The 15,748-nt window shown below is 36.2% G+C and overlaps 1 protein-coding gene across 1 annotated transcript in view; it reads left to right on the forward strand.

Moving 5' to 3' along the window:
• The window catches only part of STRN3 (striatin, calmodulin binding protein 3), a 40,824-nt gene that overhangs the window by 20,625 nt on the left and 4,451 nt on the right, over nucleotides 1-15,748 (forward strand). Inside the window, exons 8-14 of the mRNA XM_010140105.1 lie at nucleotides 739-879; nucleotides 6,361-6,494; nucleotides 10,601-10,776; nucleotides 10,905-10,952; nucleotides 13,237-13,358; nucleotides 14,845-15,012; nucleotides 15,263-15,403. Of these exons, the coding sequence (XP_010138407.1) occupies nucleotides 739-879; nucleotides 6,361-6,494; nucleotides 10,601-10,776; nucleotides 10,905-10,952; nucleotides 13,237-13,358; nucleotides 14,845-15,012; nucleotides 15,263-15,403 (930 nt within the window). The remainder of the gene's footprint in view (nucleotides 1-738; nucleotides 880-6,360; nucleotides 6,495-10,600; nucleotides 10,777-10,904; nucleotides 10,953-13,236; nucleotides 13,359-14,844; nucleotides 15,013-15,262; nucleotides 15,404-15,748) is intronic.

Consider the following 15,748-nt stretch of genomic DNA (forward strand, 5'->3'; position numbering starts at 1 on the left):
ATAAATTAATTTTTTTTTAATTATGATAATAGTATTCTTGTGTGCTGGTGTCTACACAATGACTTTACTGCACCTGTAATTCAGTATGCTGTGTTTCTAGAGACATGCTTGTGTAACAAGGGTAACGTACAAGTTTCATACGGGGTAGAAGAATTCTTGTTCTTGTGTTTAATAAACATTTCATACAATTAAAATAGCATTCAAAAGCAGGGAAAGTTAAATGTTTGTTGCACCCCCATTATGAGTTGTCTGTACTTTTTCCCTCATTTTTAAGCTTTATTTTTTTATTTGCACTCTTGTTTTTCAGTGTTACTGTTTAGTGTAGTTGAAGTTGTGTAATATTATTAGCAAATGCTTAATTCATTTATATTTTGTTTAATAATTAATGTTCTTTTACTATTTGGCTTGACTCTTCAGTAGGGCTGGTTTTTCAAGATGATTTTTTTTCTCTCCTACAGGAAATTGTAGAATAGATCTACAGAACACAAAGGAGTTATTCTTTGGTTTAGTGAATTAAAACTGTTTGCATGTAGTTTTCAGATTTGATGTATTAACTCCTTTTGATTTCCGAAAGATCAATTTTATTAACATACAAAGACAAAAGCTAAGTACTGTGTTTATTTTAAGGAGGTCCCATCAGTAATTATTCTTGTTTAATTGGTTTAATGGAATTTTAGACTTCAGTCAAGTCAAGCGGTAGCAATCAAATGAACCTTTGCTGCTGACGTTAATTTACAGGAGTCAACAGGACAAAACTTCACGACATGATAGCTGATCTGGGCGATGATGAGATACCCCACATCCCTTCAGGAATCATTAATCAATCTAGGTCACCCTCTTCTAGAATGACTGATCATGAAGGTGCAAGAGCAGAGGAAGGTACAAAAAATTCAGCTACTTATTATATTTCAGGAGATTTCTTTTAGAAAGCACACGCTGTAATTTACTGTCCCCTCTATAAAGCTTAACACAATTGCAGATTGCCACATGATTATTTTATTTGCAGTTCTTCCCAAATGGTTTTATGAGAGTATTGTTTGAGGTTCAGTAGCTTACCATAACTCATCGTTATTTCATGAGGATTTCTAAACAACTTTATGTACAGCCGTGTGTTCTGAAACTACTCGCTATTAAATCCCTGTTTGCAGACACCCCCATGTTAGCAAAACCTCTTACAAATAGGGTGTTACTGATTGAGGGGAAAAAAGGTGAGTATTAACATTTGATACACAGTTTGTATTTTAAAGTGAAATTTGAAAGTGGTTATCCAAGTTAAGAGACTAATTTGTCTCTTTTCCTCAAATTTAATGTTCTCTGTTTTAAAACTCTCTTGGTCTGTGTAGACAAGTGTACAAAGACACTATTTATTTCTTTACAATTGGTTTCAATTTCGGGATTACCTTAGGCAGTGGAAGTTAGTGGCAAACTATCATCTAAATACTCCAAAATCTTGTATTCAGTTTTTAAGTATTTTGTTTTAAAGGAATAATTTTCCTTGTATTAACTGAGATTAGAATAGCATTATGTAAATTTTGTCCTCTACTCAGAATATATTCATGCAAAATACTCAGCTGAATTGAGATTTGGCTCCATTATGACAGTCTTTAACCCATAAGCCCTGGCATTGAATCAACTATACCAGAAGTGGAAAGAATTTGTGATACTACTGATCTGATAATCTGTTAGTTCTCCTGTTCTTCCTCCACCCCTTCTCCGACAAACGCCTGTCACCAATTTTGCAGGGAGTTTTTTTTGTTGCTTTCCCAAACTATTATTTTTATTAAAGTGTTTGTTGTCCTGCCTTCTCTTCTACTCCCTTCTTTATCATCTTTATTTTTATTTATGGCTTAAATCAAGTATCACATTTATGCATGGAGTGCAATTGAAAAACCTCCTGGTGAAGTTGCACTTGCTAAAAGTTGTGGGCGTACGTATGGGTTGTATTTAGGTTTAGGATTTATGTGCTTTAGGTTGCCTTTTAGCCTTGTTAAGGTATTAAGGACATGTGACCCTATAGTTAGTGTCCTCAGCCTGTCTTAGGCTATTTTTCTTAGGCCGCACATGTTGTGCAAAGGAACCCAAACATTTGTTGTGAAGGACAGGCCATATAGCTGTTGACACTTTTACGTCTAAAATAACATTGGAGAAAACAATCGTTCTGAAGAAGTAGATGCTCAGTTTGAATCTGATAGGGAGTGACTTTTATTGCCTGGTTCCTGTAGCACACACACTGTGCTGCACTTCCAATAAAGATTGTCCACGCCATTTTCGAATAAACTGCAGTTAGGGTTCTATTTTCATGCTATTTAAGGGGTACTTATGTTTGGGCTTTGTTCATTAAGAGTAGTAGTATAAAGATCTCTACTATCATATCCTAATTGTGGTTCCTCAGAACTTTTAAACTTGAATGTTAGAGTGCAGATTTTGTTGTCTGATCAGAAATTCTATCCTAAATACTATGTGGCTTTTTGAGGTTTGCAAAGCTGCAAGTAAACAAGCTTAACATTGTCTTCTAATTCCTTCTTGGTCTGTCTTTTGTTAACAGGGCCAAATACTTCATCATCATAAAATGCAGATTTTGCTCAATTATTTATTCAGCTGGGTTTTAAAGGCTAAGTTTTTTTACAGACAACTCTAGCTTTTCTTGATGGGACACACTAGCTTATGCTGATGAACGTTACCAAGCTGTAACGTTCTTGTGAGTATGTAAGGGTTATGCTACACTCTGAAGTGTTACAGAGAGTGGTTGATACTTTTGTTTTCATATAGGGAACAAAGGATTATTAAGTTCACTATTTTTCTTTCTTTTTTTGGAGGAAAGTAAACTATGGTTTGAATTGGCTGAGGAATATATCTTTCATACCTCTAAAGGTGTCAGTTTCAGTTTTGGGGTTTTTTTTCACTCTCCAGTGCCTGGTGAAATGTGATGAGAAAATTGTTTTGCCATTTTATAGTTTTAGCCGTAAGAAATTAGAGTTTCCATTTCACCATGTTGCATGACTTTCAGAAACAGAATTAACTGCAGAATGATTCTCCATCCGGAGTGGTGTAGGGAGAATTATTACTTTCATGGGTTGTTTTTTTCATATCTATAGATCGACTGAAAAATTGCAGTAATAGCTAATTGCTCAGGCATTAACTGCTGCTTTTGGTGTACCACATGTTAACTTTCTGGAAAGCAGGATTAAGATGTCCCTGTATTATAGTAAACAACGACAGCATATATGAACATAAGTACCAATAAAGGATTTAAGCAGTTTCAGTCTGTACAAATATTACTGCTTTATTTTGACTTAATTAAGTATGGTATGAAGAACTTGAGGGCGAGAAGTGCTGGGTAGGATTGGCCAAGCAAATATTTAATAATTGCATTTTTTCCACCTAGTTTCAGCTACAAAGAAACTTGTATTATCACTTAGATTTTTACCTGATAGTTATTGATTGCAAACTCAGTTAAACATATACGTTATGCTATGAGGATAATATTGTGTGTGTGTATTTTTAAAAGATGAAGAGCATTTAACTTTATAATTTAGCATTTAACTTTACCATTTGCATATATCTGCTTTTTTTGATATGAGAGTTGTGGGTCTTTATTTTTAGTAGCTATAACATCATGCATCTTTCACTGTGTTACTTTTCTGCCTTTTTTTTATAAAAACAGCTCACAATCAGTTTTTAAAGTTCTTCAAATACGTCTTAATTTATTTGCACATGTCATTATTTTAAAATAAAAGTTATCCAACATATTGTGCATACGTATTGGCAACTTCAGTATGGAGAAATAGGCATCTAAATTTTAGATAGAATTAATTTTGAAGCTTTAAATAGAGGGATAGTCAGCTCTGATGCAAATAAAGCTTGACAAATTTATAATAGATTCTTAATGTGGTAATGGTTTTCTGTGGTAGTGCTTCATTTTTAGTATAAAACATAGGAAAGTTCATCTGTTGAGGAAAGATGACATTAATTTCACAAAGAATTAGCATGAGAAGTTCTGGGCCTTATTTAAACCTTGTGGGCCTGTCCTAAAGATCAAATAGGAGTCACAGCATCACAACAGGGATGGAAAATGTCTTTAAGTTTAAAATGAGCATATTGCTTCCTGCTCTGGTGATCAGCAGCTCTGCTCTTCATGACGTGGGATGTTTGGATTGCAAAGGGATACTGGTGTCTGGGAGGCTGGGACTGTGTCAAGACAGCAGAGGCAAGGCAGTTTTGGAAGTTACAAATAGAAGTATTGGAGTCTTTCTGTGGGAGTCAAAATGAAAAAAAGAATGTGGCCACAAAATCAACCAAACCACAATAACAACAAAACAACCCCTAAAAATACTCCTGGGTTTTTTTGTAGTCTTTTTAAGTTTTTTTCCCCCCCACTCTGTCAGAAGAGAACCAGGAAAAGCTTGGTTTCTGAAGTACTTGAGGGGCTAATTGTTACTCACGTGAGGATTTCACGCAGAGAGTGTTTGTGATGTTATTTTATTTCTTGCTTCATATAATCATAGAATCATACCATACAACAACAGTTTATACTAAGCGCAGACGCTTCCACTAAGAAATCCGTCCTTGGAAATTCAGATCTCTTCTAATAAGTGTGGATGACTGGATACCCCCTCATCCCACCCCCACACCCCCCCAAAAAAAAGCCCAAAACCAATTATAAGGGAAATAGGTGAGAACATGGAAAATAATTAGGTGGTTTGTAGGAATATGGCTTTTCCTGAAATATGAATAGACTGTCAAATTGAGAGTTTTAATAAAATTAAGGAAATGAAAAGCTTATTAATATAAGGGTGTATAAGCTATTTTGGGCTGTTAATTCAGTGTAGCATTCTGATGAGTCAAGGTGTTTGTGTGGATTGTGCATGTTTTAAAGAGGTGATTCTGCACAGCTAGAATAGTATTTGCTCTTTTATGCAGTTGTAGGAACAGCAGTCTTTACTCTTACATAGACGATAGTCCCTGATTCTCACGTACAGTTGTGTTGCCTGTGCTAATAAGGTTACCTTTTCTAATAGTACAGAAGTTTTCACATGTTGGAGCCTATTTTGTTCTTGAAGTGATTTTTTTTTTTTTTTTTTTTTTTTTTTTTTTTTTTTTTTTTTTTTTTTGATCTAGCTGGACTGGCTCCATTACATAGCCACAGCAATGATGCCAGGCATCTGTGACCTTACCTGGTCTTAGTAACTTTTTTTTAGCTGGAGTGGAACATAACTAGGTTATCGCTCAGATGGTAATGATGCAGACTAACGATGATTCCTGTTCAACACAGGAATGCGTTGATTATTTGTCATCTTGTTTAGAACTATCATTTTAAGACAAAAGCCAGGATATGGCTTTTTTTCTGAGTTTTCAGGGTTTTCTTGAGAGTATTAGAAACAAGGGCTGACATTAAAAAGAGACTGTAACACTCTTTGCCAAATGAGTGAAATCCAAAAGTCAGACAAGTTTCATTTTTAAATATGTCAAATGTACTTTGCAGATTTTTGCACTTAGCTAAGTTTAGGCACTCTACCTATCCAGTGTCCTACTTTTTGCATGGAAAGGAATACTGATAAGTAAAAGCAGCTTCTAAAATATGCTGAAGTATTACAATGTTTAAGCTTTTATTCCTATTCCTTACTGCTAAATTGGTATTTGTGGGTAGAAGGAGATATACAGAGTTGTTGAAGGGTGTAAAAAATATGGATGAATATTTGAAACTTTATTATTCAGATGAGAATTCAAATGAATGTTTATATATAATTAGAATTCGCTCTAAATGGTAATTAACATAAATGTTAAATTTTAATTTTGGGGAAGGCACAGATAGCTGAGGCAAATACCAGTCGAGTGTATTTTAAATTGGAATCCAAAATTAGGTTGAGAATGTAAGAATTAATAAATAACAGATGGGGATTTTTTAATAATCTGAAAAAATGGATGTTTTGCACGAGGCCTTTAGCCTGAGGGACAAAAACTGCATGTGGAAGTAGAGATATTTGCCTGGTGTAAAGCACAGAGACTTATTTTCAACTGATAGAGGGCAGATAGTGTGATACGCTGAATGAAGTATTTAGCTGAGAATTTAGTATTGTGGTAGAAAGTAATGTCAGTCAAGTCACTTGTCAGAACTAGTGAACACCTTGTAAAATAAGTTGAACGCAAGTGACAAAGCATGATATAAGAATTGTGTATTTTATGTGTGTGTGTGTTTGCACTTGTGTGTATGTCTTCATGCTGTTTTTTTTTACTGTGGGCATTACGTAGTACATACAAGTTCAGTTTTAAACTCTGCTTTACTTCTAAGTGATGAATAATGTTTTTAATTGGCTTGAATTATTACATGGAGACTTAAAGAAACTGTTTTGTTCTTTGTAGCTGAGCCAATAACGTTTCCACCTGGAGGAGGCAAGTCATTTATTATGGGTTCTGATGATGTGTTGTTAAGTGTACTGGGCCTTGGAGACCTTGCAGACTTGACAGTAACAAATGATGCAGACTATAGTTATGATGTAAGTGCAATTTTATTTTAAAATTCTTTATGCTGTTTAGTTTAATCAATAATTGTTGGGTCCCCTCTCCCCCACCCTGAACATGACAGATGCAGACAACAGAGGTTTCCTTAGCAAAAACTATTACTTGGGAGGAGGAGGGAGTGCCTTGTGAATGGGCTGAGTAATTTGGGTAATCAGAATTAAACTATGACTTGTTTGTTTCTACTTAAGTAATATAATTCAGATTTTGTCACTGGGAGAACGTAAAATACAGATAGACATCTTAACGTGAATTTGTTTTGAATAGAAATGTCAATTGTGCACTAATATGGAGGATTGAGAAGACGTGGCATAGTACACAAATATTGTTATTAACTCATTTACTCTTCCCTTCACGTGTATGTGATTTAACAGCATAGACTATATATAGCAGTATATTTCAGGTATAAGCTGATAGGGTGTATTTTTATTATAATCCACCGTGTCTTGACATTCCTTTGACTATATTCGTTAAACTCCTACCAATAGCATTTTACTAATTTTTCATTGGCTAGTAACATTTGGTGGCTGGTTAGGGGAGTGTTCAGGTAAGTCTTACATTGTATTTAAAGTGTCTTGTGGTTTGGGGTTGTGGTTCGCTTTTGGTTTTTTTTAGTTGTTGGTGAGGTACCTCGCTTTCTGTAACTTCACAAGTTAGATTCATGGTGGTTTTACTGGAAACCGTTACTGGGGATTTTATTAAAATCTTAGAGTCTGCAAAGTGAGTAAATTGTAGCTTTTTACAAGGTCTGAAAATACTTGTGTGTCACCACACACCTCTTTTTTTTAATCATACTTGTCCTCAGTATTTATAACTGATAGGAATTAATTGCTGTAATGAAGTAAGAGCTAATACTTACACTTCTCTGTTATGGCAGGTGTTATGTTACATAGTTCTAGTTCCTTAGTAACCAATGAGAATGTTAATTATCCATTCTTCTATTTCTGGACTGTATAAAAATAAGTGAAAAGGCTTTTTAAAATATTTGGAGTACTTTCTAAATTTGTATAATATATCATCCTGCTCACAGTAAAGATTAGTTTTCAGGTGGGCTGTTTCATTTCAAGTGACATGATGCTTCTGGGAAATCAGATAACTTCAGTTTCATCTCTTTGCATCTTAACTTTCTGTGGATTTTGTCTTCTGCCTAGCTAAATTTCTTTTGTCATCACATGAAAAATGTGTCTGACTTGAGGGTCATTACAATTGTTTAGAAAACTGTCACCTTTTTAAAAAAAGTGTCAAAGAAATCTGTGAACAGGTGGACTTCAAAGAAAAGTTTTTCAAAAGCTTCAGTTGTAATTACTTTAAGGCAGCTTAAATTTGGAACATCCAGAACTGGATGTTTCTACTACTCCTTAGCGGTATTTTATTCCCCTAGGAGTTACGCAGCTGAATAGTTTGGGGATCTGTGTGACATGATGCTCTATTTACTTTTGAATAACTTCGAACTTTGAAATAACTCTGAGGTTGAGTAACTTCTGAATGCTCCTGTCTGTATTGTCATCAAAGAATGAAGAAACGTTTGGTTTAATGCTAACTTGCCTGAGGAAAAATATTTATTTTAAAGGAGTTCAGAATCTCAAATCAAGCTTCTGGACTTGTCAGCTGATTATTGTATTTGATACAGTGTCAAACTCTACTTTTCCAAGTCCTTGAATGTTTTTTTTCAGAGCTGTGTTTTTTCTGGAAATGTGCTACTAGTTAGCTTTTTTTCTCAGAGGTTGCAGTGAGCTCTTTTAAAGATGGGTCGGTTGTTCTCCTGCTTTCACAGTATGAATGTCAAGATTCATTGGAAACGTAGATGTGGGAAAAGGATTAAATGAGATAAGATTGGATGTATACCACTAGATTTCTAGGGGAGTGTACATGGTGACTTCAAAAAGAACCAAGATTCAAGTCTGAAAAAAAATTTAAGGATTTAAAGTACTTAAGACAGGAAGACATACCTTGTTTTTCATAACTTCTGTAAATTCTGTACCTTTAGCAGATTGCTCTGAACTGCAGAGAATGAAATTACCATTGCAACAACCATTTTAACAAAAAAGATGTGATTAACTGTTTTTAAATAAGGACCGCTCTGGTCAGTCCTAGTTTTCTTGAATGACTCTTGATCACAACTTTGAAAGAAATCAGTGTTGTGTGTATGTACATAACATCCAAAGAATCCAGGTTTTCCATATAATCTGGGACATAACAACATGCACCAAAGTTAGCCACTGCTATTTCAAATGTTTGGTTTTAATTTCTCTTAGCCCCGGATCACCACAAGTGCATGAGGCATATGAGTTAGCCAGGTAGGTGAATACATTACATAACAAGGATTAAAAATACCGAGGAACTCTGCTACAAAAATACCTACTCCACTTTTAAATTCGGGGAGGTGAATAAATACGCAGTTTCAGCTGATAATCTGTCAAGTTTATTGCAAAACTTCAGAATTCCTCTCTGGTACCTGGAAGGAAAATTACTCTTTCGATGAAGCTTGAATATAATACGCAGCGTAGTGCCACATAACTTAAATCTCAATTAAAATATTGCAGTGTTCGGTATGCTCTGAAGTAGGAAGATTGGAAACAAAATGCTTTGGTATGAAATGTATTTGTTGGATGTTACTTAAACTATCGGGTCTGGTATAACGAGGTTCTGTTGCTTGATCTGAATTTGGCATGGTTTGCACTTAGGCCAGAAATTTACATTAATATAAGGGAAAAGCAAATGTCTACACATCTGTAACTCAGAACAGTAAATTTTATTGTTGGAGCCTTTCTGTATATTTTGATTGGACAGAACCAAATTTAGCTTAAGTGAATAGCGGTAATTCAATCCGGGATGTAAATTTGATCCAAGAATACTTATTACGGTGTATGTTACTTTATGATCTGACTTTTATTTTCAGTCCTGACAGATGTGAGGTACCAAGATTTTATTAGCTGTGGGAGATTTTAATCTCTTCATAGTGTTGCTGAAAGTGTCTTGGGGTACTCAGAGATTCTGGCCTACAGCTGGGAAACATGCTTTAACAATTACTAGGTGACCAGATAGCATGTAAGGCAGGGGATAGGATTAGCTTCCATTCGTTCTTAGTTTGATCCTTTTGGTCGTTTAACTCAAGTCAGTTTTCTAAACTCCCTTTATAATTACTTGAGGGGAAGAGAGAGGTACCTGCACGTGTATTTCTCCTTATGATGGAGACTTAGGACAGATGGGATGTGGTCTTACGGGTCTGTTCTCTGCATAATACAAATTATATTCAGAGCTCTAAATTATCTCTTGCAATCAGGAGAAGAGTTTCAGATTTTCTGATAACTCTTCTGAGTCACCTATAATTCATATTAAGCAGCTGTAATTTTTGTATTTTAGCTAACAGTCTATGGGCAAAGAGTATGGGGTGTTCACAGTATATAATCGTAAAACTTGTATATATTGATTCACATAGTAACTAAGTTATTGTCCCATGAATATATTTAAAACTTGTTAAAGACTTTAAAAACTATTTGCATGTAATGTTGTGTTTAAAATCATTACAAATGTGTATTGCAATTTGGATTACCTATTTCTGCATGGAAGAATTTCTTCAAGAATTGCATATACTTCCCATCATTCCCAGTCAAGTTTACTTTTCTAAGGAAGATCACTCAGTAGGCACCGGAAGCTCCATTTTATTGTGTTTAAGTGATAACGGGCTTTTGACAGTTTTAATCTCTTGGGTGCAGGGTAAGCAGTGGAACTATGATAAGCAGTGAAACCTTTATCTTGCTTCAGGGAAGAAGAATTAAAGTATCATTTCACAGAAGTATTAAACCCGGTTTTTGAAAATCAAGGCTTCTTGCCCATGTATTCAGTGTTGTAATTTCATTCTACTCTGGGACGAAAGAAACTATTATAATAGAAACATTGCAGACTAATCTGCATGCCAGAGAGGGAATTACAGCTGCATACGGACAGATCAATGGATAAATGCAGCTTCACGATTGAACGTGTATTAGCTGAACCAAAATTAGTGTGTTTTCCAAAAATATGGGGAGATATACATATTTTTAAACTGATGATAAAATTACTTCTTTCCTTTCCTTTTGTTAAGCTGCCAGCTAATAAGGATGCCTTCCGAAAGACATGGAACCCTAAGTATACGCTACGCAGTCATTTTGATGGAGTGCGGGCATTAGCTTTTCATCCTGTAGAGCCTGTGCTGGTTACAGCCTCTGAGGACCATACTCTAAAACTTTGGAATTTGCAGAAAACGGTTCCTGCCAAAAAGCAAGTATATGGGGTTTTGTAAACCATCATTGTTTAAATGCCTTTGAAATTGATTAAACTCTTAAATGTTTTCTGAGTTTCTCAGTAGAGATTTCCTGTAGTGTGATAACTCTTCCTTTCTCTTTCAGGAGTGCCTCTTTAGATGTAGAACCCATCTACACATTTAGGGCCCACATGTAAGTGTTTGACATAGTTAATGCTTGATAAATAATGATGATAATGTTTTGTCATTATCTCATGGAGTCATAAGACGCTTCAGTGTAAAAGCCACAAATGTACTCTGTTTCTGCATCATATAGACAAGGTCGGTTATAGTTTGTAGAAACAGGTGAATACTGTTCCTGTCGTAAATTGCACAGCCCATGATAACATAAGAAGAGGAGAAAGTGGCAAACATGGTTAGGAGCAGAGCAAAGGAGAGATTGCAGATAGTGAAATCACCTGAGTGATTCCCTGTGTCTGTGGAGTTCATGTATAATACGTGAAGAAGGTGGAAAAAGGTACAATTTATTAGTCTTACCTAGTATATGCTGAGAAATTGAAAGTACAAATGCAATCATCAGGATAAAAAAACCAAAACAAAACAACCCCTACTGAATATGGATTCAATGAGTGAAAAATTAGGAGATCAAGCAAGTGGCTAGGAGAGTTCCTAATTTTTTTAGGGGCAAGAATAAGAGGTAGAATTTCCTTCAGGACAGGCCGAAGTAGTAGATAGGGCATGGGTATTAATTTGTACGTATGCCTTCTGTGGCTGGGAGAACTTGGAAAACAGCAAGATAATCATAATCAAAAAGTTGATTAATACCTGAATAAAGTTCTGATAGCTACAGTCAATTCTCCTTTGATGTTAACCCAGGCTCCCTCCTTCCCCATCTCAAGTTTTCCTGCTTTGTGTGCAGTTGGTGGTTCATCACACACCATAACAAATATTCTCATTTGTGATTGTGATCACGCCCAAGGTGTTGGGAAAGCACGCTGCACACACAGGCTGAAACAAGGGAAGAGCTTCGTGGTGGCGGGTGGTGGCAGTGAGCTAACCTGAGTGAAATGGCCAGTTGAGCTGGGACTTCTAAAACTCTCAGTGATTTCTCAGCTTGTGATAATTGCTTTATTACTGCCTGAGTTTCAGTTGCTAGTTTTGAATTCTGCTTCCTTCCAGTAAGAAGGCAAGACAGAAATGTGCAGTCCATAGCCAGTCACGGTAGTTTGAGTGTACTTTGCTTATGTAACTAAAGATCCAGTCTCCAGCCCAGTTAATGGATAAGCTTCACAAGAGCTCTTTGATAAGTGTGGGAGTGGATAACACTTCCTGCGCTGGCCTCAACCAAAAAAAGTACACATCAGTAGTTTGTATGAGGAAACCTACACATACTGTTGTCACCCTTCTCCTTCCTTTAAGCCACTTACTTGATAGAACATAACATCTTGGGTTTGTGCTTATTATGTAAAGCGTAAAACTCTTCCCTAGGACTGGGTGACTCATTGTCCTCGTGGTTAAATTCAGGTGTTCTTTAGAGTGATAGAGAGAGAGATTCACTGACCAACTGAATTCTTCAGATATCTGACTCTAAATTTGGACTAGTTTTTGGGCTTTTGTTACTAAAACCAAAAGGTGACGTTTTGGGAAGTTTTGATACAGAACTGATCCCCACCCATGACTGCCAATGAGACTGGTAAAAAAGTAGCTTCAGTATTTTTCCCCTCACTTTGCCGAATACACAGGTGGATTCAACCAACATCCTTCCTTTGCACCATCTTCAAATACATACTTCTAGTTTGCTTATCTGCACTTCAGTAACTGTTAAACTCCTTATATGCCGAGCACAGCCCACCAGATGAGCCAGGCGTCCGGTTCTGGGGATGCGGTTTCACGCTGCAGTTAAACCTGACATATAGTGATGCATCTCGAGGAGCAGACCTGCTTCTGCCTTTGGGCTACAGCCTGTGCTTGTCTGATATCACAGCAAACAGGGTGAAGAAGTTAAACCTGTAGAAGTCTTAATATCTTGGACAAAAAGTACTCTTTTTAGGATCGTTATTCTGAACCAGTTTGCTGAGACATAGGTTACAGTCAGTTCCTAAAACAGGATAAGAAAATGTTTTGAGGGGAAACTACAGCCACCTGTTTCAGCACAGGTAGCTGACAGATTGACATAGACACATGGTAAAAACTCACCGTTTCTAGGTGTAGTTACTGTTGCTTCTGAGAAATAAAGTGGTGGTCTTTGAATTGCTTGAATTTGGATAGTTTTAGTTAATTCGTTATGAATATTTTAATAGGGGTTGGTGTCACTTATCGAGACTTTAAAAAGTTTTAATAGAATCGTTTCTTTGGAGTTTGAATTTTTTCAACTACTTAATTCAGTCAATTTTAGGTTGTTTGGAAGCAGATAGCCAAATTTTTACTTCTGTCCTGTGGGCGGTATAGATAAACTTCTTTTTCTCTGTCTGCAACAGTGGACCTGTATTGTCACTGGCAATTAGTTCCAATGGAGAACAGTGTTTCAGTGGTGGTATTGACGCAACCATCCAGTGGTGGAACATGCCTAGCCCTAACGTGGATCCATATGATACCTATGGTAAGTTCCTTTTAAAAGATAAACAACTATTTAAGAGATAAACCTTTGTCCTCAACATTAATTTTATACTTTATGCTAAGTGTTTTCTAGAGCTTTTGTGAAATGTAACTACCATTTATCAACTACATTGTGTGCTTTCCACTTTTTGTGTGTGATAGCATTTATTTCCATTTGCATTGGTGACATACTTTTATAGAACTGTGGTAGGAAGACTGGCAATTTCTGAGGCTTAAACAGCAAAGAAAAAATTAATCGTTACTCTTTATTTTTTAAGAAGCATGCGTGCTACTTGGAACCAAAATTCCAAATTTTTGAATGATTATTTCTTCTGATAGGAATTTCTCGGATAAGCATATTCAGATTCTGTGTTCCACCATTCTGATTTGCATTTTGGTTCCCCTGATCGGTGTCTCTGATAACAGGACTGATAACAGCTTGGAGAACTGTGCATCACTGCTGTTGATGGTGACCAGCATTTTGTGTTTAATGTAATTCTAAGGGTCACTGAAGTTTGAATAGGACAGAGTCAAGAATTCCTCCTCTCTCCCTTGTGTCAGTGTGAGCTAATACAACACTCAGGCTGCATCATCCGTGGCAGTGAGATGGGGAGGGATGGGAAGCAGTGCTGTCTGGTGCTGATTTGGGACAACAGCCACGCCATGTCCCCTAAAAGCAATATATAACTCAGATAGTGCCTCTCTGCTAAAAATTTATTCAGTATAGCCTAATGACAAAAAACGGTCAGATTTGTTCCTCCAGGTAGGATTGTTGGTAGAGCTTTCGTGGGCCTTGGACAAAACTGTCTCTGCTCAAGTGGCAGCTTTTTTTAAAAGAGAGTAATCTAATAGGATGTTTTTTCTCCCTAAGGCTTGTTAGCAGGGTTTTGGGTTGTAAGATCGATTTTCTGAAAAACTGAATTTTAGTGATTTATCTGGCTTTATTCCTTTCCATTTATCTTTTTCACTCGCTTCTCTACCCAAAAACTGGTAGAGAATAGATAAAAAACCCTTCTGTAAAAGAAAACTGTAAAGTGAGAGGGAGAAGAAATAGGATTGTGTTTCCCTGTTCTACAACAGAAATAATTTTGTTCTGATTATTAGGGTGCTTAAGAATTTTAGAACATGTCCCTATGTCAGGAGAGTACACGGGGTAAAAACAGCATTAAGTGCCAAGTGATTTTGTCGGGTGGTTTTGCACCTTGGAAAGGTGCACAGAGGAAGGGCTGTGACCAAACATCTTGAAGTTGGTGAATTTGGAAGGAAGAAGCAAGTGCCTCAGAGAGAAGGTTAAAACAAGCATGTATCATTCTGGAAAAAAAGACATAGTTCTTTGTGGTTTGTTTTTTTTTTTTGCTTGGTTGGTTTGGTTAGGGGAATATATGACAGTTTTATGTGGAATTCAATTTATACAGAGATACAATAAATACTTATTTAGTATTTTTTTCACTAAAAAGGTTTAATTTCTGAACTTTTGGGTTTTTTTCCAGAGCCAAACGTTCTAGCTGGCACATTAATTGCTCACACAGATGCAGTCTGGAGTCTTGCTTACAGCGGTGTAAAGAACCACTTACTATCTTGTTCAGCAGATGGCACTATTAGGTTATGGAACCCACCAGAAAAAATGCCCTGTATTTGCACTTACAATGGAGAGAAAGGTAAATGTTTGCAGTGGTTTTGAAAATCTGTTAAGAGACAGCTGGTGATGCATCCAGACTCATTATCTCCATTTATCAAAACTAGGTTAACAGGGCTAAAGGGAAAAGATCCTTTAATAACGTAATCCTGGTACTGTAGCATTACTTTAAACAAGGGAACAAAGTATGAGTATAAAATTAACTAAATGTTTCAACTGTCACTAATTTTAAAAGTGCTTCATTCTTTCTAAAGACATTTTTCTCTTTCTAGAGCATGGAATACCTACATCAGTTGACTTTATAGGATGTGACCCTGCTCATATGGTGGCATCTTTCAACACTGGCAGCACAGTCATTTATGATTTAGAAACATCCCAGTCAGTGGTAATGCTTTCATCACAAATAGAATCTGGTAAGTAAAGCTCCTTTGTATTAAATATCCACCTTGGATGAGGTACCTTTATCAAAGTTTTGTTGTATGGGGACGTAAATGGAAAAGTTTTGCTCCTCTTCCGCATCATGCAGTATGAAAGTTGGTTAGATGCTTGTAACAGACACTATGGAAGCAATCGTGGATTAGCAGGATTTGAAAGCAGTTAGAGAAAGTGAAAGCAACAATTTTTGTTCTCTAAGCTAAGGTTTCTCAAGATTCGGTTTTCATTATATAGCCCCGGTGTGGAAGTTAGTAAGTGAATTAAGCAGAATATTAGTTCGGTGTGGAATTCTGTTAAATTCAGCTTGCGATTAAACACTCTTT

The sequence above is a fragment of the Buceros rhinoceros genome, unplaced genomic scaffold (genome assembly GCF_000710305.1).
Source record: "Buceros rhinoceros silvestris isolate BGI_N320 unplaced genomic scaffold, ASM71030v1 scaffold5297, whole genome shotgun sequence".
NCBI classification, from domain to species: Eukaryota; Metazoa; Chordata; class Aves; order Bucerotiformes; family Bucerotidae; genus Buceros; species Buceros rhinoceros.